This window comes from Cheilinus undulatus, linkage group 4 (assembly GCF_018320785.1).
Source record: "Cheilinus undulatus linkage group 4, ASM1832078v1, whole genome shotgun sequence".
Lineage (NCBI taxonomy): Eukaryota > Metazoa > Chordata > Actinopteri > Labriformes > Labridae > Cheilinus > Cheilinus undulatus.
The window spans coordinates 691,778-716,914 of NC_054868.1; the positions used below are offsets into that span (position 1 = coordinate 691,778).

General features: G+C 34.4%; 2 protein-coding genes across 6 annotated transcripts in view; both read left to right on the plus strand.

Annotated features, from left to right (window-relative positions):
- The window catches only part of LOC121507954 (heterogeneous nuclear ribonucleoprotein L-like), a 49,275-nt gene extending 30,432 nt beyond the window's left edge, over window positions 1-18,843 (plus strand). For all 4 annotated transcript variants that reach the window (XM_041784380.1, XM_041784379.1, XM_041784377.1 and 1 more), the window contains exon 13: window positions 18,212-18,843. In XM_041784380.1, coding sequence (XP_041640314.1) covers window positions 18,212-18,267 — 56 coding nt within the window. In that variant the 3' untranslated portion in view covers window positions 18,268-18,843. The remainder of the gene's footprint in view (window positions 1-18,211) is intronic.
- A 4,310-nt stretch (window positions 18,844-23,153) lies between these two features.
- Window positions 23,154-25,137, plus strand: part of zgc:158270 (uncharacterized protein LOC791213 homolog) — a 37,827-nt gene continuing 35,843 nt past the window's right edge. For both annotated transcript variants that reach the window (XM_041784860.1, XM_041784861.1), the window contains exon 1: window positions 23,154-23,249. In XM_041784860.1, the coding sequence (XP_041640794.1) occupies window positions 23,189-23,249 (61 nt within the window). In that variant the 5' untranslated portion in view covers window positions 23,154-23,188. The remainder of the gene's footprint in view (window positions 23,250-25,137) is intronic.

Below are 25,137 nucleotides of genomic sequence, written 5' to 3' on the forward strand. Positions count from 1 at the left end.
CCCTTTTAGGCCTCATTGACTATCATTAAAACCACTGATTTTCATTCTGCTGCCACTGCAATACACAAATAAGAAATCCTGTTCATTCCTCTGTAATTCAGTCATTCAGAGGTTAAAATATTTGCACACCAAAAAAATGTTGCCTAATTTCACCATTTTTCCATGTCTGCAGAGAGGCATTGTGGGAGATAATGACCTTGTTTGAACTGATAGGATATATCAGTGACTGTAGGCCAGAGGAATTCATTATTTCAACTAAAACTACTTTGGTTGCAAGACAAAGTCAAAAATGGTTAAGAACTGGCATAAGGGGCCAAAGAATTGGTTACAAGTGGCAAAACATGTTGAAAGTGTCAAAAAGGTGGCAAAAATGGGTTACAAGTGGCCAAAAGGGTTAAATGTTGTAAAAAGGTGGTAAAAATGGTTTAAAAGTGATTAAAAAATGGGCAAAATTAGGCAAAAACATGGCCAAATAGAGGCACGGTGAGTGAAAATTAGCAAGAAGGTGGAAAAAATGGGTTTAAAGTGTAAAAAAGGTGAAAAAATAGGTTACAAAGTGGAAGAAAAGTGGCACAAAAGGGTTAAAGTTGCTAAAACATGGTAAAAAGTGATGAAAAATTGGCCAAAAAAAAGTCAAATAATAGAAATAGTGGGCAAAAACTGTCATAAAGGTGGCAAATTGGGTTAAATGTGGCAAAAAGTTCAATAAAGTTGCAAAAAATGGGTCAAAAGTATTTTTTAAAATTTGCAAAATTTTTAAAAAGCGGCAAAAATGGTTTAAGTTGACAAAATTAGTAGCAAAATGAGTAGAAAAACTGGTTAACTTGGTTAAAAGTAGTATGAATAATGATCATTTCAACTCAATAATAGCTTGCCAAATGAGCTAACTGTCGCCAGGATGCTAGCACCAATGCGACTGATCCAACACACACACTCATCAATAAATCAGCACTGGGGAGGGTCCATTCTCTGGGGGTTTCAGGGGTCCAGACAGATCCCCAAGGCACACCAGTGTACCTCGGCACACCATCTGAGAACCACTGATGTAAATAAACTGGCATTTATAGGGTTAAAATTATGGAAAATAATTCACATCTGCTATCCATGATGAGGACTGGAGTGGAGGACCAAAAATTTAAAAAGTTTTTTTCATTATGAATACCTTTGAATATATCCAATGTCCTAAAAGGGCTTTGAGTAAGAGAGTGTGATTTTTTTAAAGGAGGGCCTCAGGGTCAAAGGTCACGTGTACTCAGGTCATGGCCCCAGGCTTTGAGTTGAAACCAAAATAGCAGGTGTCCAACATTATAACACACGTTTGTGTTCTATTATTGTTATTTTAGTCTGAAGTCAGACAAACACTCTGTCAAACACTTCCCTCTGCACGCCACCGCATCAGTGCAGGCTAGTTAGCAGAATGTGGCTAACGTTAGCAATGCTAGCGCCACCGTCCTTCTGCAGGTAAACATCCACAACCCTGGACTGATTATCATCCCTCAGTCCTGATGTTAATGTGAGTTTACTTCTGAGAGACTCTGCCTCTCTAAAATGCTCCTTTTACTAGAGCATCTCAAAACTAGACAATTTCCTCAAGCGGAAATCACGAGAGGGGCTCGGGGGGCGGTGCCGGTTTCATCGCAAGGCCATTTATGACAATAGCCGACTTGTCATTACAAGGTCATGTCCAAGTCCGAGCTGAAGCAGCATGTAGCTGGACAATGACACGGTGAAATGGTTGAGAAACACTGTACATGACAGGAGACTTCATTCATGTGTTTTAGTCATGTGGCCTGATTAGCTGATGCTGATCACCTGGCAACTGAGCCTCAGCTGTTTTCTTGACATACCTGGTGGTGTTGACCCTCCCTATGAAATAGAGTCCTTTATTTGAATTTTATACAGACATGCAGTTCCTGTCAAGGTCTTGATGAGAGCAGGTGCAGAAGAGATGAACTTTGTTATTTCCAGCTCCATTTGAACACATTAAAAACTTTTATTGAGAAAGGATTGTGTGTTGCTATTTTGATTGACGTCACCAAAGTCAAGAGAACACAGAAACACACACCAATGCGTGCTTCACGCTAACACACATACAAATGCACCATCTCTCCCATTCACTTCATATGGGATATATGTGTGGCTGTCTTTGACTGACCTCACCAAAGACTTTATGGGGGACTGTATGTGGAAGAGAAGCCACCCACCATCCTGTTAAAGCATTGTTTAAATGGGCTGCTTTATTGGAACAGCTCCATGTGTGTGCGTGATCAGAGCTCATTGAGGGCTGTATCTGTGTGTCAATCAAGGATGACATCATCAAAGCACCAGAGCTGCTGTTGCCATGGTAATTAATGCCTGCATGGTTACGCATCACTGATTACAGATCAGTTACACCTGAGACAGCAGAGAGTAGTTTTGGGTGATTTTTGCTTGTAAACACAGTCTCTTTCTCCTCTCCATGTGTGGAAACTGTAAATGATATCATCAAATGGATTTCGGCGTGAGCATCTGCAGGCTTGGAACTAGCAGTGATGTAATTTTGGTGTTGATTGTGCAAAAAATGAGGCCGGGAGGGCGATCTAAAAATGGGCATCTTTCAGACTCTTTAGGGAAATTTATCAGATTTGGTAACATTGCAGCAGATAAGAGAGGTGTCAGCGTACTTGGGACAGTTGGTCCTCTCACACCAAAACTGCACATGATATGGCTTTGGTTCTTGGTTCCACAGTAGCGGGACAAGATTTCCTCCGTTTTGATATATTTTTTATGTGTGTGGTGTTAGATTTGTGGCCGTAGTCACTAGTTGTTCGCAAAAGTCTCAGTTGATGTGTTGGCTCTCTCAGCCTCTGGGGTGATGACATCACCCACTCTAGCAGGGTGATTTTTAAGCATTTTCACTCAACGCACAGGAGATTTGAAGACTTGTCTATCGAAAACCGTAAACCCCATCATCGTAACAAAGACATTCCTGAAGACAGGACAAAAATACCTGCGTTTTAAAGTTTGAATGATCTCTGTAGGTGAAAGTATGGCGAAGCAGTAGGGGTGGTAAAAAACCCTGTTTTTGGGGGTTTCATTGTCTCTCTCTCCATTCATTTCAGATGGGACATTTTTTGCAGTTTTTTGCGAATAACTTTGCAAAAAACTGGCGAATCTCTTAGAAAAGTCACAGCACACCGATCGGGAACAAACCACACGTTTTGATGTATAATTTGCAGGGGTTTTCTCAAAGCCCTAGGAGGAGTGGCGCGGCGAATTTTTGTCCGCAAGATGAAGAAAAAGAAACGCAAGGAAGAACAAAAGCTTTGCTATGAGGAGGAGAGGGGCTCAGGGCAACGACACGAGCCACTAAAAACAGAATATCATGAAAAAGTTCAATATTTTTGTCCCTCATGTCAGAAAGGTAAACCCATATATTATCTAGACTCACTACACACAGGGGGAAATATTTCAGTCCTCATTTATTTTAATGTTGATGATTATGGCTGACAGATAAGAAAACCCAAAATTCAGAGTCTCAGAAAATGAGAATATTGTTAAAAAAAAAGTTGAATATTGTAAAGTCATGGAGTCACAGCCTAACCAGCTGATGAACTCCAATCACCTGCAAAGGTTCCTGAGCCTTTAGATGGTCTCAGTCTGGGTCAGTAGGATCCACAATCATGGGGAAGACTGCAGACTGGACAGAGGTCCAGAAGACAGTCGCTGACACCCTGCACACGGAGGGTAAGGTCAAAGGTCATTGCTAAAGAAGCTGCTTGTTCACAGAGAGCTGTATCCAAGACCTGGTCATAGAAAGTTGAATGGAAGGAGAAGGAGCAGCAGTCAGAGCCAGAGTCAGAACCACTACACACAGACCAATCCTGGACCTGGACTACAGACCAGTCCTAGACCTGGACTACAGACCAGTCCTAGACATGGACTACAGACCAGTCCTAGACATGGACTACAGACCAGTCCTGGACCTGGACTACAGACCAGTCCTAGACATGGACTAAAGACCAATCCTGGACCTGGACTACAGACCAGTCCTGGACCTGGACTACAGACCAGTCCTAGACCTGGACTACAGACCAGTCCTAGACATGGACTACAGACCAGTCCTGGACCTGGACTACAGACCAGTCCTATACATGGACTACAGACCAGTCCAAGACCTGGACTACAGACCAATCCTAGACCTGGACTACAGACCAGTCCTAGACATGGACTACAGACCAGTCCAAGACCTGGACTACAGACCAATCCTAGACATGGACTACAGACCAGTCCAAGACCTGGACTACAGACCAATCCTAGACCTGGACTACAGACCAGTCCTAGACCTGGACTACAGACCAGTCCTATACATGGACCACAGACCAATCCTAGACCTGGACTACAGACCAATCCTGGACCTGGACTACAGACCAGTCCTAGACCTGGACTACAGACCAATCCTGGACCTGGACTACAGACCAGTCCTAGACCTGGACTACAGACCAATCCTAGACCTGGACTACAGACCAATCCTGGACCTGGACTACAGACCAGCCCTATACATGGACTACAGACCAATCCTAGACCTGGACTACAGACCAGTCCTATACATGGACTACAGACCAATCCTAGATATGGACTACAGACCACTCCTGGACCTGGACTACAGACCAGTCCTAGACCTGGACTACAGACCAATCCTATACATGGACTACAGACCAATCCTAGACCTGGACTACAGACCAATCCTAGACCTGGACTACAGACCAATCCTAGACATGGACTACAGACCAATCCTAGACATGGACTACAGACCAGTCCTAGACATGGAATACAGACCAGTCCTATACATGGACCACAGACCAATCCTAGACATGGACTACAGACCAGTCCTAGACATGGACTACAGACCAATCCTAGACCTGGACTACAGACCAAACTTAGACCTGGACTACAGACCAATCCTATACATGGACCACAGACCAGTCCTAGACATGGACTACAGACCAATCCTAGACATGGACTACAGACCAGTCCAAGACCTGGACTACAGACCAATCCTAGACATGGACTACAGACCAGTCCTATACATGGACCACAGACCAATCCTAGACATGGACTACAGACCAATCCTAGACCTGGACTACAGACCAGTCCTAGACATGGACTACAGACCACTCCTGGACCTGGACTACAGACCAGTCCTAGACCTGGACTACAGACCAATCCTAGACCTGGACTACAGACCAGTCCTATACATGGACCACAGACCAATCCTAGACCTGGACTACAGACCAGTCCTATACATGGACTACAGACCAATCCTAGACATGGACTACAGACCAATCCTAGACATGGACTACAGACCACTCCTGGACCTGGACTACAGACAAGTCCTAGACCTGGACTACAGACCAATCCTAGACCTGGACTACAGACCAGTCCAAGACCTGGACTACAGACCAATCCTAGACCTGGACTACAGACCAGTCCTAGACCTGGACTACAGACCAATCCTAGACATGGACTACAGACCAATCCTAGACATGGACTACAGACCAATCCTAGACATGGACTACAGACCAATCCTAGACCTGGACTACAGACCAATCCTAGACATGGACTACAGACCAATCCTAGACCTGGACTACAGACCAATCCTAGACCTGGACTACAGACCAGTCCTAGACATGGACTACAGACCAGTTCTAGACCTGGACTACAGACCAGTCCTATACATGAACTACAGACCAATCCTAGACATGGACTACAGACCAATCCTAGACCTGGACTACAGACCAATCCTAGACATGGACCCCAGACCAATCCTAGACCTGGACTACAGACCAATCCTAGACCTGGACTACAGACCAGTCCTAGACATGGACTACAGACCAGTTCTAGACCTGGACTACAGACCAGTCCTATACATGGACCACAGACCAATCCTAGACATGAACTACAGACCAATCCTAGACCTGGACTACAGACCAATCCTAGACCTGGACTACAGACCAATCCTAGACCTGGACTACAGACCAGTCCTAGACATGGACTACAGACCAGTTCTAGACCTGGACTACAGACCAGTCCTATACATGGACTACAGACAAATCCTAGACATGGACTACAGACCAATCCTAGACCTGGACCACAGACCACTCCTGGACCTGGACTACAGACAAGTCCTTGACCTGGACTACAGACCAATCCTAGACCTGGACTACAGACCAATCCTATACATGGACCACAGACCAATCCTAGACATGGACTACAGACCAATCCTAGACATTGACTACAGACCAGTCCTAGACCTGGACTACAGACCAATCCTAGACATGGACTACAGACCAATCCTAGACCTGGACTACAGACCAATCCTAGACATGGACTACAGACCAATCCTAGACCTGGACTACAGACCAATCCTAGACCTGGACTACAGACCAGTCCTAGACATGGACTACAGACCAGTTCTAGACCTGGACTACAGACCAGTCCTATACATGGACCACAGACCAATCCTAGACATGAACTACAGACCAATCCTAGACCTGGACTACAGACCAATCCTGGACATGGACCCCAGACCAATCCTAGACCTGGACTACAGACCAATCCTAGACCTGGACTACAGACCAATCCTAGACATGGACTACAGACCAATCATAGACATGGACTGCAGACCAACCCTAGACATGGACTACAGACCAATCCTAGACATGGACTACAGACCAATCCTAGACATGGACTACAGACCAATCTTAGACCTGGACTGCAGACCAATCATAGACATGGACTGCAGACCAATCCTAGAAATGGAATACAGACAAACGCTTAGACCTGGACTACTGACCAATCTTAGACCTGTACTACAGACCAATCCTAGACATGAACTAAAGACCAGTCCTAGACATAGACTACAGACCAATACTAGACATGGACTACAGACCAATCCTAGACCTGGACTACAGACCAATCCTAGACCTGGACTACAGACCAATCCTAGACCTGGACTACAAATGTTGCATTCCTACCAAAGGTCCCAAAAGCTGCTTCAGTGACCATGGAGTTACTGTGACTCTGACCTGAACCCCATAGAGAGTCTATGGAAGATGAGGGACACCAGACCCAACAATGGACTACAGACCAATCCTAGACCTGGACCACAGACCTGGGCTTCATTACACCTGAGCAGTGCACAGGCTGATCGCCTCCATGCCACGCCATATTGATGCAGTAATTCATGCAAAAGGAGGCCCGACCAAGTATTGATGCATAGAAATGAACAGACTTTTCAGAAGTCTGACATAACATCCTTTTTTATTGATCTTATGTAATATTATCATTTTCTGAGACACTGAGTTTTGGGTTTTCTTATCTGTAAGCCATAATCATCAACATTTCAAGAAATAAAGGCCTGAAATATTTCACTCTGTGTGTAGAGAGTCTAGATAATATATGGGTTTACCATTCAGAAACAACTGACAGCTGTGAGATGTGTTCAGATTACAGACCAATGACCTGATACAGACCAATCCTAGATGGACTACAGACCAAGTCCTAGACATTACAGACCAATCTGACATGGACTCGTTTCTGTTCTGTGACTACAGACCAATCCTAGACATGGCTTTACCAGGATTCATAGATTAAAGGTGATTCCGTGTTGTCTCCACTAGAGGTCAGAGTTCACTCAGACTTTCATAGAGGGAACAACAACCAGAGGAACATGAATGAGTGTAGGATGAACCTCAGCGTGGAGCATGAGTGACTTTATTATGATGGACGACAAACCTGAGACACTGTTCACTGTTTTTATCACAGTTTATATCAGAATTTATATCACAGTTTAAATCAGTTTAAATCAGTTTATATCAGTTTATATCAGGTTTTATATCAGTTTATATCAGTTTATATCAGTTTATACCAGTTTAAATCAGTTTATATCAGTTTATATCAGTTTATATCAGTTTATACCAGTTTAAATCAGTTTATATCAGTTTATATCAGTTTATATCAGTTTAAATCAGTTTATATTAGTTTATATCAGTTTATATCAGTTTATATCAGTTTATATCAGTTTATATTAGTTTATATTAGTTTATATCAGGGTTTATATCAGTTTATATCAGTTTATATCAGTTTATATTAGTTTATATCAGTTTATATTAGTTTATATCAGTTTATATCAGTTTATATCAGTTTATATTAGTTTGTATCAGTTTATAACAGTTTATATCAGAATTTATATCACAGTTTAAATCAGTTTAAATCAGTTTATATCAGTTTATATCAGTTTATATCAGTTTAAATCAGGGTTTATATCAGTTTATATCAGTTTATATCAGTTTATACCAGTTTAAATCAGGGTTTTTATCAGTTTATATCAGTTTATATCAGTTTAAATCAGTTTATATCAGTTTATATCAGTTTATATCAGTTTATATTAGTTTATATCAGTTTATATCAGGGTTTATATCAGTTTATATCAGTTTATATCAGGGTTTATATCAGTTTATATCAGTTTATATCAGGGTTTATATCAGTTTATATCAGTTTATATCAGGGTTTATATCAGTTTACATCAGTTTATATCAGGGTTTATATCAGTTTATATCAGTTTATATCAGGTTTTATATCAGTTTATATCAGTTTATATCAGGTTTTATATCAGTTTATATCAGTTTATATTAATTTATATCAGTTTATATCAGGGTTTATATCAGTTTATATCAGTTTATATCAGGTTTTATATCAGTTTATATCAGTTTATATTAATTTATATCAGTTTATATCAGGGTTTATATCAGTTTATATCAGTTTATATCAGGTTTTATATCAGTTTATATCAGTTTATATTAGTTTATATCAGTTTATATCAGGGTTTATATCAGTTTATATCAGTTTATATCAGGTTTTATATCAGTTTATATCAGTTTATATCAGGTTTTATATCAGTTTATATCAGTTTATATTAATTTATATCAGTTTATATCAGGGTTTATATCAGTTTATATCAGTTTATATCAGGTTTTATATCAGTTTATATCAGTTTATATTAATTTATATCAGTTTATATCAGGGTTTATATCAGTTTATATCAGTTTATATCAGGTTTTATATCAGTTTATATCAGTTTATATTAGTTTATATCAGTTTATATCAGGGTTTATATCAGTTTACATCAGTTTATATCAGGGTTTATATCAGTTTATATCAGTTTATATCAGGGTTTATATCAGTTTATATCAGTTTATATCAGTTTATATCAGTTTATATCAGTTTATATCAGTTTATATCAGTTTATATCAGTTTATATCAGTTTATATCAGTTTATATCAGTTTATATCAGGTTTTATATCAGTTTATATCAGTTTATATTAGTTTATATCAGTTTATATCAGTTTATATCAGTTTATATCAGTTTATATCAGTTTATATCAGTTTATATCAGTTTATATCAGTTTATATCAGTTTATATCAGTTTATATCAGTTTATATCAGTTTATATCAGTTTATATCAGTTTATATCAGTTTATATTAGTTTATATCAGTTTATATCAGTTTATATCAGTTTATATCAGTTTATATCAGTTTATATCAGTTTATATCAGTTTATATCAGTTTATATCAGTTTATATCAGTTTATATCAGTTTATATCAGGGTTTATATCAGTTTATATCAGTTTATATCAGTTTATATCAGTTTATATTAGTTTATATCAGTTTGTATTAGTTTATATCAGTTTATATTAGTTTATATCAGTTTATATTAGTTTATATCAGTTTATAACAGTTTATATCAGTTTATATTAGTTTATATCAGTTTATATTAGTTTATATCAGTTTATATCAGTTTATATCAGGGTTTATATCAGTTTATATTAGTTTATATCAGGGTTTATATCAGTTTATATCAGTTTATATCAGTTTATATCAGTTTATATCAGGGTTTATATCAGTTTATATCAGTTTATATCAGTTTATAACAGGTTTTATATCAGTTTATATCAGTTTATATCAGTTTATATCAGGTTTTATATCAGTTTATATCAGTTTATATCAGTTTATATCAGTTTATATCAGTTTATATCAGTTTATATCAGTTTATATTAGTTTATATCAGTTTATATTAGTTTATATCAGTTTATAACAGTTTATATCAGTTTATATCAGTTTATATCAGGGTTTATATCAGTTTATATTAGTTTATATCAGTTTATATCAGTTTATATCAGGGTTTATATCAGTTTATATCAGTTTATATCAGTTTATATTAGTTTATATCAGTTTATATTAGTTTATATCAGTTTATATCAGTTTATATCAGTTTATATCAGTTTATATCAGTTTATATTAGTTTATATCAGTTTATATCAGTTTATATTAGTTTATATCAGTTTATATCAGTTTATATCAGTTTATATCAGTTTATATTAGTTTATATCAATTTATATCAGTTTATATTAGTTTATATCAGTTTATATCAGTTTATATCAGTTTATATCAGTTTATATCAGTTTAAATCAGTTTATATTAGTTTATATTAGTTTATATCAGTTTATATCAGTTTATATCAGTTTATATCAGGGTTTATATCAGTTTATATCAGTTTATATCAGTTTATAACAGGTTTTATATCAGTTTATATCAGTTTATATCAGTTTATATCAGGGTTTATATCAGTTTATATCAGTTTATATCAGTTTATATCAGTTTATATTAGTTTATATCAGTTTGTATTAGTTTATATCAGTTTATATTAGTTTATATCAGTTTATATTAGTTTATATCAGTTTATATTAGTTTATATCAGTTTATATTAGTTTATATCAGTTTATATTAGTTTATATCAGTTTATATTAGTTTATATCAGGGTTTATATCAGTTTATATCAGTTTATATCAGTTTATATCAGTTTATATCAGGGTTTATATCAGTTTATATCAGTTTATATCAGTTTATAACAGGTTTTATATCAGTTTATATCAGTTTATATCAGTTTATATCAGGTTTTATATCAGTTTATATCAGTTTATATCAGGTTTTATATCAGTTTATATCAGTTTATATCAGTTTATATCAGTTTATATTAGTTTATATCAGTTTATATTAGTTTATATCAGTTTATAACAGTTTATATCAGGGTTTATATCAGTTTATATCAGGGTTAAATCAATTTATATCAGTTTATATCAGTTTGTATCAGTTTATATTAGTTTATATCAGTTTATATCAGTTTATATCAGTTTATATCAGTTTATATTAGTTTATATCAGTTTATATTAGTTTATATTAGTTTATATCAGTTTATATCAGTTTATATCAGTTTAAATCAGTTTATATTAGTTTATATTAGTTTATATCAGTTTATATCAGTTTATATCAATTTATATCAGTTTATATCAGTTTATATCAGTTTATATTAGTTTATATCAATTTATATCAGTTTATATCAGTTTATATCAGTTTATATCAGTTTATAACAGTTTATATCAGTTTATATCAGTTTATATCAGTTTATATCAGTTTATATCAGTTTATAACAGTTTATATCAGTTTATAACAGTTTATATCAGTTTATAACAGTTTATATCAGTTTATATCAGTTTATATCAGTTTATAACAGTTTATATCAGTTTATATCAGTTTATATCAGTTTATATCAGTTTATAACAGTTTATAACAGTTTATATCAGTTTATAACAGTTTATATCAGTTTATATCAGTTTATAACAGTTTATAACAGTTTATATCAGTTTATATCAGTTTATAACAGTTTATAACAGTTTATATCAGTTTATATCAGTTTATATCAGTTTATAACAGTTTATAACAGTTTATATCAGTTTATAACAGTTTATATCAGTTTATATCAGTTTATAACAGTTTATAACAGTTTATATCAGTTTATAACAGTTTATAACAGTTTATATCAGTTTATATCAGTTTATATCAGTTTATAACAGTTTATATCAGTTTATAACAGTTTATATCAGTTTATAACAGTTTATAACAGTTTATATCAGTTTATAACAGTTTATATCAGTTTATATCAGTTTATATCAGTTTATATCAGTTTATAACAGTTTATTACAGTTTATAACAGTTTATATCAGTTTATAACAGTTTATAACAGTTTATATCAGTTTATAACAGTTTATATCAGTTTATAACAGTTTATATCAGTTTATATCAGTTTATAACAGTTTATATCAGTTTATAACAGTTTATATCAGTTTATATCAGTTTATAACAGTTTATATCAGTTTATATCAGTTTATAACAGTTTATATCAGTTTATAACAGTTTATAACAGTTTATTACAGTTTATAACAGTTTATATCAGTTTATAACAGTTTATATCAGTTTATATCAGTTTATAACAGTTTATATCAGTTTATAACAGTTTATAACAGTTTATATCAGTTTATAACAGTTTATATCAGTTTATATCAGTTTATATCAGTTTATATCAGTTTATAACAGTTTATTACAGTTTATATCAGTTTATAACAGTTTATATCAGTTTATAACAGTTTATAACAGTTTATATCAGTTTATAACAGTTTATATCAGTTTATAACAGTTTATATCAGTTTATATCAGTTTATAACAGTTAATAACAGTTTATAACAGTTTATAACAGTTTATAACAGTTTATATCAGTTTATATCAGTTTATATCAGTTTATAACAGTTTATATCAGTTTATATCAGTTTATAACAGTTTATAACAGTTTATATCAGTTTATATCAGTTTATAACAGTTTATAACAGTTTATATCAGTTTATATCAGTTTATAACAGTTTATATCAGTTTATATCAGTTTATAACAGTTTATAACAGTTTATATCAGTTTATAACAGTTTATATCAGTTTATAACAGTTTATATCAGTTTATAACAGTTTATAACAGTTTATATCAGTTTATATCAGTTTATATCAGTTTATAACAGTTTATATCAGTTTATATCAGTTTATAACAGTTTATATCAGTTTATATCAGTTTATATCAGTTTATAACAGTTTATATCAGTTTATATCAGTTTATAACAGTTTATAACAGTTTATATCAGTTTATATCAGTTTATAACAGTTTATAACAGTTTATATCAGTTTATATCAGTTTATAACAGTTTATATCAGTTTATATCAGTTTATAACAGTTTATATCAGTTTATATCAGTTTATAACAGTTTATAACAGTTTATATCAGTTTATAACAGTTTATATCAGTTTATATCAGTTTATAACAGTTTATATCAGTTTATATCAGTTTATAACAGTTTATATCAGTTTATATCAGTTTATATCAGTTTATAACAGTTTATATCAGTTTATAACAGTTTATATCAGTTTATATCAGTTTATAACAGTTTATAACAGTTTATATCAGTTTATATCAGTTTATAACAGTTTATATCAGTTTATATCAGTTTATATCAGTTTATAACAGTTTATATCAGTTTATAACAGTTTATAACAGTTTATATCAGTTTATAACAGTTTATAACAATTTATATCAGTTTATATCAGTTTATAACAGTTTATAACAGTTTATATCAGTTTATATCAGTTTATAACAGTTTATAACAGTTTATAACAGTTTATATCAGTTTATAACAGTTTATAACAGTTTATATCAGTTTATATCAGTTTATAACAGTTTATAACAATTTATATCAGTTTATATCAGTTTATAACAGTTTATATCAGTTTATATCAGTTTATAACAGTTTATATCAGTTTATATCAGTTTATATCAGTTTATAACAGTTTATATCAGTTTATAACAGTTTATAACAGTTTATAACAGTTTATATCAGTTTATATCAGTTTATAACAGTTTATAACAGTTTATATCAGTTTATATCAGTTTATAACAGTTTATAACAGTTTATAACAGTTTATATAAGTTTATAACAGTTTATATCAGTTTATATCAGTTTATATCAGTTTATAACAGTTTATAACAGTTTATATCAGTTTATAACAGTTTATATCAGTTTATATCAGTTTATAACAGTTTATATCAGTTTATATCAGTTTATAACAGTTTATAACAGTTTATATCAGTTTATAACAGTTTATAACAGTTTATATCAGTTTATAACAGTTTATAACAGTTTATATCAGTTTATAACAGTTTATAACAGTTTATATCAGTTTATATCAGTTTATAACAATTTATATCAGTTTATAACAGTTTATATCAGTTTATATCAGTTCATAACAGTTCATATCAGTTTATATCAGTTTATATCAGTTTATAACAGTTTATAACAGTTTATAACAGTTTATAACAGTTTATAACAGTTTATATCAGTTTATATCAGTTTATATCAGTTTATAACAGTTTATAACAGTTTATATCAGTTTATAACAGTTTATATCAGTTTATATCAGTTTATAACAGTTTATAACAGTTTATATCAGTTCATAACAGTTTATATCAGTTTATATCAGTTTATATCAGTTTATAACAGTTTATATCAGTTTATATCAGTTTATAACAGTTTATATCAGTTTATATCAGTTTATAACAGTTTATAACAGTTTATATCAGTTTATATCAGTTTATAACAGTTTATAACAGTTTATATCAGTTTATATCAGTTTATAACAGTTTATATCAGTTTATATCAGTTTATAACAGTTTATAACAGTTTATATCAGTTTATAACAGTTTATAACAGTTTATATCAGTTTATAACAGTTTATATCAGTTCATAACAGTTTATATCAGTTTATATCAGTTTATAACAGTTTATATCAGTTTATATCAGTTTATAACAGTTTATAACAGTTTATATCAGTTCATAACAGTTTATATCAGTTAATATCAGTTTATAACAGTTTATATCAGTTTATATCAGTTTATAACAGTTTATATCAGTTTATATCAGTTTATAACAGTTTATAACAGTTTATATCAGTTTATATCAGTTTATAACAGTTTATATCAGTTTATATCAGTTTATATCAGTTTATAACAGTTTATATCAGTTTATATCAGTTTATAACAGTTTATAACAGTTTATATCAGTTTATATCAGTTTATATCAGTTTATAACAGTTTATATCAGTTTATATCAGTTTATAACAGTTTATAACAGTTTATATCAGTTTATAACAGTTTATATCAGTTTATATCAGTTTATATCAGTTTATAACAGTTTATATCAGTTTATATCAGTTTATAACAGTTTATAACAGTTTATATCAGTTTATATCAGTTTATAACAGTTTATAACAGTTTATATCAGTTTATATCAGTTTATATCAGTTTATAACAGTTTATAACAGTTTATATCAGTTTATATCAGTTTATAACAGTTTATAACAGTTTATATCAGTTTATATCAGTTTATATCAGTTTATAACAGTTTATATCAGTTTATATCAGTTTATAACAGTTTATATCAGTTTATATCAGTTTATATCAGTTTATAACAGTTTATAACAGTTTATATCAGTTTATATCAGTTTATATCAGTTTATATCAGTTTATAACAGTTTATATCAGTTTATATCAGTTTATAACAGTTTATATCAGTTTATATCAGTTTATATCAGTTTATAACAGTTTATAACAGTTTATATCAGTTTATATCAGTTTATAACAGTTTATAACAGTTTATAACAGTTTATATCAGTTTATATCAGTTTATAACAGTTTATAACAGTTTATATCAGTTTATAACAGTTTATATCAGTTTATATCAGTTTATATCAGTTTATAACAGTTTATAACAGTTTATAACAGTTTATATCAGTTTATATCAGTTTATAACAGTTTATATCAGTTTATAACAGTTTATATCAGTTTATATCAGTTTATATCAGTTTATAACAGTTTATAACAGTTTATAACAGTTTATATCAGTTTATATCAGTTTATAACAGTTTATAACAGTTTATATCAGTTTATATCAGTTTATAACAGTTTATAACAGTTTATATCAGTTTATAACAGTTTATATCAGTTTATATCAGTTTATAACAGTTTATATCAGTTTATATCAGTTTATAACAGTTTATAACAGTTTATATCAGTTTATATCAGTTTATAACAGTTTATATCAGTTAATATCAGTTTATAACAGTTTATATCAGTTTATATCAGTTTATAACAGTTTATATCAGTTTATATCAGTTTATAACAGTTTATATCAGTTTATATCAGTTTATAACAGTTTATATCAGTTTATATCAGTTTATAACAGTTTATAACAGTTTATATCAGTTTATATCAGTTTATAACAGTTTATATCAGTTTATATCAGTTTATATCAGTTTATATCAGTTTATATCAGTTTATAACAGTTTATATCAGTTTATATCAGTTTATATCAGTTTATATCAGTTTATATCAGTTTATAACAGTTTATATCAGTTTATATCAGTTTATAACAGTTTATAACAGTTTATATCAGTTTATAACAGTTTATAACAGTTTATATCAGTTTATATCAGTTTATAACAGTTTATATCAGTTTATATCAGTTTATAACAGTTTATAACAGTTTATATCAGTTTATATCAGTTTATAACAGTTTATAACAGTTTATAACAGTTTATAACAGTTTATATCAGTTTATAACAGTTTATATCAGTTTATATCAGTTTATATCAGTTTATAACAGTTTATATCAGTTTATATCAGTTTATATCAGTTCATAACAGTTTATATCAGTTTATATCAGTTTATATCAGTTTATAACAGTTTATATCAGTTTATATCAGTTTATATCTGTTTATAACAGTTTATAACAGTTTATATCAGTTTATATCAGTTTATATCAGTTTATAACAGTTTATATCAGTTTATATCAGTTTATAACAGTTTATATCAGTTTATATCAGTTTATATCTGTTTATAACAGTTTATAACAGTTTATATCAGTTTATATCAGTTTATAACAGTTTATATCAGTTTATATCAGTTTATAACAGTTTATATCAGTTTATATCAGTTTATATCAGTTTATATCAGTTTATATCAGTTTATATCAGTTTATATCAGTTTATATCAGGGTTTATATCAGTTTATATCAGTTTATATCAGTTTATATCAGTTTATATCAGTTTATATCAGTTTATATCAGGGTTTATATCAGTTTATATCAGTTTATATCAGTTTATATCAGGGTTTATATCAGTTTATATCAGTTTATATCAGTTTATATCAGGGTTTATATCAGTTTATATCAGTTTATATCAGTTTATATCAGTTTATATCAGGGTTTATATCAGTTTATATCAGGGTTCATATCAGTTTATATCAGGGTTTATATCAGTTTATATCAGTTTATATCAGTTTATATTAGTTTATATTAGTTTATATCAGTTTATATCAGTTTATATTAGTTTATATCAGTTTATATCAGTTTATATCAGTTTATATCAGTTTTTATCAGTTTATATTAGTTTATATCAGGGTTTATATTAGTTTATATCAGTTTATATCAGTTTATATGAGTTTATATCAGTTTATATTAGTTTATATCAGGGTTTATAACAGTTTATATCAGTTTATATCAGTTTATATCAGTTTATATCAGGGTTTATATCAGTTTATATCAGTTTATATCAGTTTATATGAGTTTATATCAGTTTATATCAGGGTTTATATCAGTTTATATCAGTTTATATCAGTTTATATCAGGGTTTATATCAGTTTATATCAGTTTATATCAGGGTTTATATCAGTTTATATCAGTTTATTTCAGTTTATATCAGGGTTTATATCAGTTTATATCAGTTTATATCAGTTTATATCAGGGTTTATATCAGTTTATATCAGGGTTTATATCAGTTTTTATCAGTTTATATCAGTTTATTTCAGTTTATATCAGGGTTTTTATCAGTTTATATCAGTTTATATCAGTTTATTTCAGTTTATATCAGGGTTTATATCAGTTTATATCAGTTTATTTCAGTTTATATCAGGGTTTATATCAGTTTATATCAGTTTATATCAGTTTATATCAGGGTTTATATCAGTTTATATCAGGGTTTATATCAGTTTTTATCAGTTTATATCAGTTTATTTCAGTTTATATCAGGGTTTTTATCAGTTTATATCAGTTTATATCAGTTTATTTCAGTTTATATCAGTTTATATCTGGGTTTATTTCTGAGTTTTTTCCTGGGTTTATCTCAGGGTCTCTCTCTCTCTCTCTCTCTCTCTCTCTCTCTCTCTCTCTCTCTCTCTCTCCTGCAGAAAGCTCGACCCCGTTCACCCTGAAACTCTGCTTCTCCACGTCCTCACACCTCTGATCGTCCACCGGAGAGATCGCCGCACCGCCACATGCCGACCCTCCAGGACAATCTCAGAGGAACCCTGGTCCTTTAAAACGAGGAGAACGAGGAGTCCGTGGAGGGCTGGGTCTATCCTGTTCTTTGAGTGTGTTCATCTTGTTTCTTTAAACAGGAAGTGATGAGCCATTTTCAAAATAAAAGCATGTTAATGATTTTGAGCTGAGTCCTTTAAAGCGGTTTTTATTTCAGTGAATGGCGTGGACGTCCCCGAAGGATATCTGCTCCTTAGGTCGAGTTTAAAGATCTTCATCATCAACAGATGCCTCTTTATTCTCTGGAATATTCTGCACAGAATCAGCTGGTGATCTGGAAACAGTGAGGCTAATGTTTGAAGATATGTGACGTTTATTTCACCTCAGGGAGGAATCAGATTTACCGTAGAACTCCCACACATCAGGACACATCGACATATTTTATCATGGAGCAGTCTGAGAGTGTTTCTGTTTCTCCAATCCTCCATATTCATCATTAGTCTGATTTTATTCTAACTGGCCAGTGTGTTTGTCTTTCCCTGAGTTTGGCAGTAAAACTAAAGTCACTAACTCCTCTGCTGAAGCAGGGTTGGGTTAGGGTTAGGGTTAGGGTTAGGGTTAGGGCTTGGGTTGGGGTTAGGGTTAGACCTCAGACTGGGTTCGACGTGGTTAATCTGGTGATGATGTTAGAGACAGAGTCATGTGACTTTTTAAAGGATCTGGTAGAATTAAGGGAATATTCCTGTCATTATAGAACAAAAATAAATGGAAAATAAAGTCTGATTTTGGTTAGCGGTTTATTTTTATTTTATATTTTGGCCTGCGATGTGTCTCCACGACCCGAGGAGACCTTTGAGCTGGTCGTGGATGAGTCTGGGGGAAGACAGGGAAGGTTCTAGTAAGTTGTGTTCATGATTCATGGCCCGGGTCGAGGCTGACCCTGCAGAGACATCCTGAAGTCCTAAAACGTCGGCACAAACCGTCTCAGGTTCTAGTAACCGGATAGACTTCATATCTCCACTGCAGGGACACATTCACCCGGGAACGCTCCCGTAGGAAGAGTTTGGGAAGGGCAGGAATATTAAAACAAACCTCAAGGTGATTGGACAGACATTCTGTCTGTCACATTCATGACGGGCCAGTCAGAGTGAGACGATGAAATGAGGTAGTAGACATGCACCGCTCTGACCCTGAGCTGGACAGACAGCCTCCGCCGTAGAAGTCTAAAACCCTGGTCTCCTCCAGGATGAGCTTCAGCGTGGCTCTGGTCTTGTTTTAATAAAGGAATGTGGTCCAGTCCTGATACAACTGCCGCTATAGCTACATCTGAGCTAAGCCATACTGCCATTACAACTGGACCCCGCCCACAGCTACCACCTCCCTCCCCTTAAATGATGCTGATTGGTCCAGTCTGGCACAATCATCTTTCAGTGGAGCTTTGCAGGACGGATCAGCCTGAGGACAGACACGGAATCTGGACCGTCCGTCTGCTTTAGCAGCTGTTGGTTTGGATTTAAACCATCACGCAGTTCTGATCCTCATTTTTGGGGCTCTTTGCCCTTATTTTGATAGGACAGCTTAAGAGACACAGGAAATGGGGAGAGGGAGGGAGCTGGAGCTGAACCTGTGAGGACTATCCTCTGTATGAGGGTTAGCTCAGCTGCTGCCTGTTGTCATGAATTTCCTCGTTGAAATCTGGATCTTGGATCTTCATGATGTGACTGTCAACAGGCAAGGCTGGCTGGTTTCTTGCGGTCTCAGGCCAGTAGGGGGCCCCCAAGGGCTGACAAACTTTAACCCAAATTTTGCATCGACAGTCAGAAACCTCCCAGACTCAAACTGGACACCCCTGGAGTCCTGTCCCAGTCTGATTTCATCTACTCTTAGTCAGTATTAAAGTGTTATTGTGGGTTCTGTCTGCAGAATGCTTGATTTAAAATAAAAACATGAAACGTCTGGTCTCTGTGTCTTCATGACTCAGCATCAGCTGATTTCCCGATTTTTTTTAAAGCTGCAGAGAACACAGAGAGTCTGTCTAAATAAGACATCATGGTAGACGTTATTGATCCATGTCTGCAGGCTGCTTTAACACGCTGTCTCATTGATCATGACCTGAGAGGAGAGAAGAGTGGCATCATTCAGAGCCGTGAAGAGGATCTGGATCAGCGGTCTGAGGACCAGATGAGTCCGACACGAACATGACTCATGTTAAAGCAGAAATACAAGAGCTGAGGCAGAGCTGCTGCACTTTAATGAGAGCAAAGATCACTTTGTACTAGGGGTGTCAAACTCAAGGCCCGGGGGCCAAATCCGGCCCCTGGTACAGCTACACCCGGCCCACCAGACCATTAATATTTTTATTCTAACAGCTCAGAGTGAAGCTGGCTTCATGAGAGATAACTGCTGCAGTCTACAGCTCAGAGTGAAGCTGGCTTCATGAGAGATAACTGCTGCAGTCTAACAGCTCAGAGTGAAGCTGGCTTCATGAGAGATAACTGCTGCAGTCTAACAGCTCAGAGTGAAGCTGGCTTCATGAGAGATAACTGCTGCAGTCTACAGCTCAGAGTGAAGCTGGCTTCATGAGAGATAACTGCTGCAGTCTAACAGCTCAGAGTGAAGCTGGCTTCATGAGAGATAACTGCTGCAGTCTAACAGCTCAGAGTGAAGCTGGCTTCATGAGAGATAACTGCTGCAGTCTACAGCTCAGAGTGAAGCTGGCTTCATGAGGGATAACTGCTGCAGTCTAACAGCTCAGAGTGAAGCTGGCTTCATGAGAGATAACTGCTGCAGTCTACAGCTCAGAGTGAAGCTGGCTTCATGAGAGATAACTGCTGCAGTCTACAGCTCAGAGTGAAGCTGGCTTCATGTCTCTTGAGTGTCTCTGCAGGCAGAGATCCAGTCAGACCAGCCTGAGCTCCACAGGTGTGCAGACTCACCTGTAGAGGAGGCCCACGGGTGACGAGAGAACCAGGTCAAAGTTTGAACCTGCAGCCACGTGCTGTATAGTAATACGAGTTTACAATCCCAGCATGCACTGGGAGGGTTTGGGTTCATAGTTTACAGACGGCTGCAGTGAGAGGCGAGGAGCCAGCTGACTGTGTCCGTTTGGATCCATTTTCTCCGGCAGAGTCACAAGGACTGAAAAACAAGAGCTGACATTTACGCTGAGTTAGTCCTGGTTAGGACTGAACAAAGATCCACATCCATGTCAGAGAGCTGCAGAGTAATCCCTGAGAGGAGGAGCAGGGGGCTACGGAGGACCATGAGTGCCAAAAAAAGAGATAGGAATACTCATTAATCTGTGTCTGTAGGAAAAGTCCCACAAATTTCAGCTTTTTTATTTTTTCTATTGGAGGTCTCATGTTTAATATGAAGATAAAGTCAGAATTCTGTCTTTGTTTTTAGTATCCTGACTTTTTTAGAATTTAACAAAAGCATAATCTTTGGTATTTTTTCCTTCAGTGGTCTTATTCTACTTCATATGACCCCATGAAAATAAACTATTTAAACGATATGGTTGTTTTACATTCCAAAATAACTGACATACACAGGTGTTACGGCGATAATACATTTATTTTTAAAGCTAAACGCTGCTGTAAATCCTATGTTTAAATGTATATAATCTATCAGTGTTACTCAACCTGTGGCTCTGGAGCCACATGTGGCTCTTACATTTCTTAATTTTAAATATTATTCCCCCAGAAAACCTTAAAAAAGGGAAACTTTTTGTCTTTTTACCCATTTAAGCTATCTTCTCCCATTAAATGCCCCCCCCCTTTTTTTTTTTACAATTTTTTGCCCATTTTTGCAACTTCTTTTTGACACTTGTTCCCCATTTTTGACACTTTTATCCCATTTTTGCCCTTTTTATTAACGTGTTTTGCCATTTTTTGTCCATCAAATAACCCTTGTTTCCATTTTCCCCAAATTTTTGCCTCTTCTTTTAGCCACTTTGATGCCCATTTTGCCGCTTTTATCCCATTTTTGCCCTTTGAAACCAATTTTGTGTGACTTTTTGCCCATTTAATTTACCTTTTGCCATTAAATACCTCTCTTTTTTTGCCCATTTTTGCGACTTCTTTTTGCCACTTTTTTCCCCATTTTTGCCCTTTTGCACCATTTTTTGCCACATTTTGCCCATTTCAGCTACCTTTTGCCATTACATATCACTTCTTTCCTATTTTTTGCCCATTTTTGCCACTCTTGACTGCTCTTTACCCATTTAAGTCACCATTCACTCTTTTTTGCCACTTTTGGACCATTTTTTCCACCTGTAACTCAGTTTTTGTCACTTCTCACTCATTGTTGCTACTTTCTGGCCGTTTTTCACGTTTTCTTCCCATTTTCACCCCTTTGGATCAATTTGTACTGCTTTTTGACCATTTTTGTCACCTTTAACTTATTTTTCTTGCTACTCTTCACCTCTTAGGTTGTGGCTCTTGCAAAGGTATTTTCTACAATCTGGCTCTTTGGTTGAGCTGGGCTGAGTGACACTGATCTATATCATTCAGTGAGAATATCATAGACATTACATACGTAGACGCCTCATTGGCCAGTGGGTCGTACGTCAACGCCGCCGCCATCTTGCCAGAGGCATTCCACTTTATATACAAACGACTCATAACGACCACTTGAATGTAAACTTATTTGTTTTTAATCACAAAACTCTTCATCCCTCATTGACTTACATTGTTAATGGAACCGTCTTTCCTCTGGTAATATGGCGGACACGTTGACGTATGGCAGCAGCGGGCAAACACAGTCAATGAGGCGTCTACGTATATACTGTCTATGGAGAATATCCAGGGGGCGGGGCTTCGGCCCCTATTTAGGACCGCGCGGACACCGCCGAGGCTTTGAGGGGTGTGACGTCAGAGCATTCTGCTTGTATCAGCAGGTCAGTAAAGATGGCGGCGGAGGAGAGCAGGTTGAAGCAGCGGAATCACACAAACAGCATCTTCAAAGACGGTAAATAAAAATCTACCCATGTTTAAATGATGTTAGGGACACCGGAGAGGTCCCGGAGGGTTCAGGTCTGGATCTCTGAGACATAACGGCGCTTCTTTTGGCGGTAAACGGGAGGAAACGTCTCTGCAGGGAGCGCTCCGCTTCGACGAATATTCGCATCTCCTGTTGTTCGGCATCCTGTCAGGATTTAGCGGTTAAATCTGGATCGGAGCGGTTAAATATGAGTGAAAATGCGTCTTTGAGTCGGTAATGAGAGGGCCTGTGGGCTGTGTTCGGACGGGTATTCCCGGTGTTTGGTCCTGAAGCTGCCGTGGTTAAGCCGTCCAGCTGTCCTCACCTTCAGCTCTGTTTGTTGTTAGCAGACATGCTAACAGAGCTGCTAGCCTCTTCGAGCTAACTCTTCATTGTGCTCTTTATAAAAGCGATTCAGCGGTTTGTCAGCTACTGGGAGTCTGTAGAAATAACTGTCACCTACATACTGGTCCCCGTTATACCCTGGAACAGGAAACAGGCTGGCTGTAATTCCTGTTACTTTCCTGCTAACTTTGGCTATCTAATATAAAAGGTGTGTGTGATAAAATCAGCTGACATGAGCCTGAACCTGAACCATAAACATGATTTAAACCAAACTTAGGAATCATCCTCAGAGCATAAAACCAGCAGGAGGAGCTAACCTTCCTGATCTGATAGATTCACAGTCATGCTTTTAAATCAGATCATAGTTTTAGTAATAAGGGACCAGTTTTAGTTTGCTTTGACGTTTCCAGGTTCTCCTGGTAAAAGATGAGTCCAGTTCCTCAACCAAAGAGCCAAACTGCTGAAAAATACCTCTACAACAATCAAAATAAGTTAAAGGTGGCAAAAAATGGTCAAAAAGCAGCAAAAATGGATGAAAGAGGGGCGAAAACTGGGAGACAACGTGGAAAATAGTCAGAAAGTAGCAAAAATGGTCCAAATGTGGCAGAAAATGAGTGAAAAGCGACTAAAATGCGCAAAAAGCAGTCATGAGTAGAAAAAATGAGCAAAAAATAGGAAACAAGTGATATTTAGTGGCAAAAGGTAGCTGATATTGGCAAAAATGGCAAAAACGGTGGGGGGCAAAAAGAAGAGGCAAAAATTTGGGAAAAAAAGGATAAGTGATATATAATGGCAAAAGGAAGCTTATTTAGACAAAAAGAGGCAGGGAATGGGAAGAAAGGGCTAAAAAGGGAAAGAAGTGGCAAAAAGAAGAAGCAAAAATTTGGGGAAAAAATTTAACAAGTGGTATGTAATGGCAAAAGGTCGCTCAAATGGGCAAAAAGTGGGGGAATGGTGAAAAAGGGCAAAAAAAATTGGATTACAGTGGAATAAATGGGGGAAAATGGCAAAAGAAGTTGCAAAATGGCCCCAAAAAAAGTGGTATTTAATGGCAAAAGATGGCTGAAATGGGTGAAAAGTGGCAAAAGTGGTGAAAATGGCAAAAAAAAAAAAAAGTTTTTTGTAAGGTTTTCTGGGGGAATAATATTTCAGATTAAGACATAAAAGAGCCACATGTTGAGTACCACTGCTCTACACTATATGCAAACACTTTCTTTTGTTAATTTTTTTTAACAACAATCTTATTTTCCTCCCTCGTGTGTTTTTCTTATTCATAGCAAGAAAAGATATGAATCAGAATGTCCTTCCTTTTTTAAAGTTATGTATTCCTGCTTTTCTTTGTCTTTTTAATAACGACTGATTTATTGCTTGTGTTTGTTAAACAACACAGAAGATGGGGAACCTAAAAATAATCGCACATTAAATCACAATATTGGGAAAACTAATCTCAGTTAGATTGTTTTTGCACATCGGTCAGTAAGGTTGTCCTACGTTTATATATTTACTCTTCTATCTAACAGGTTGTGTAGGT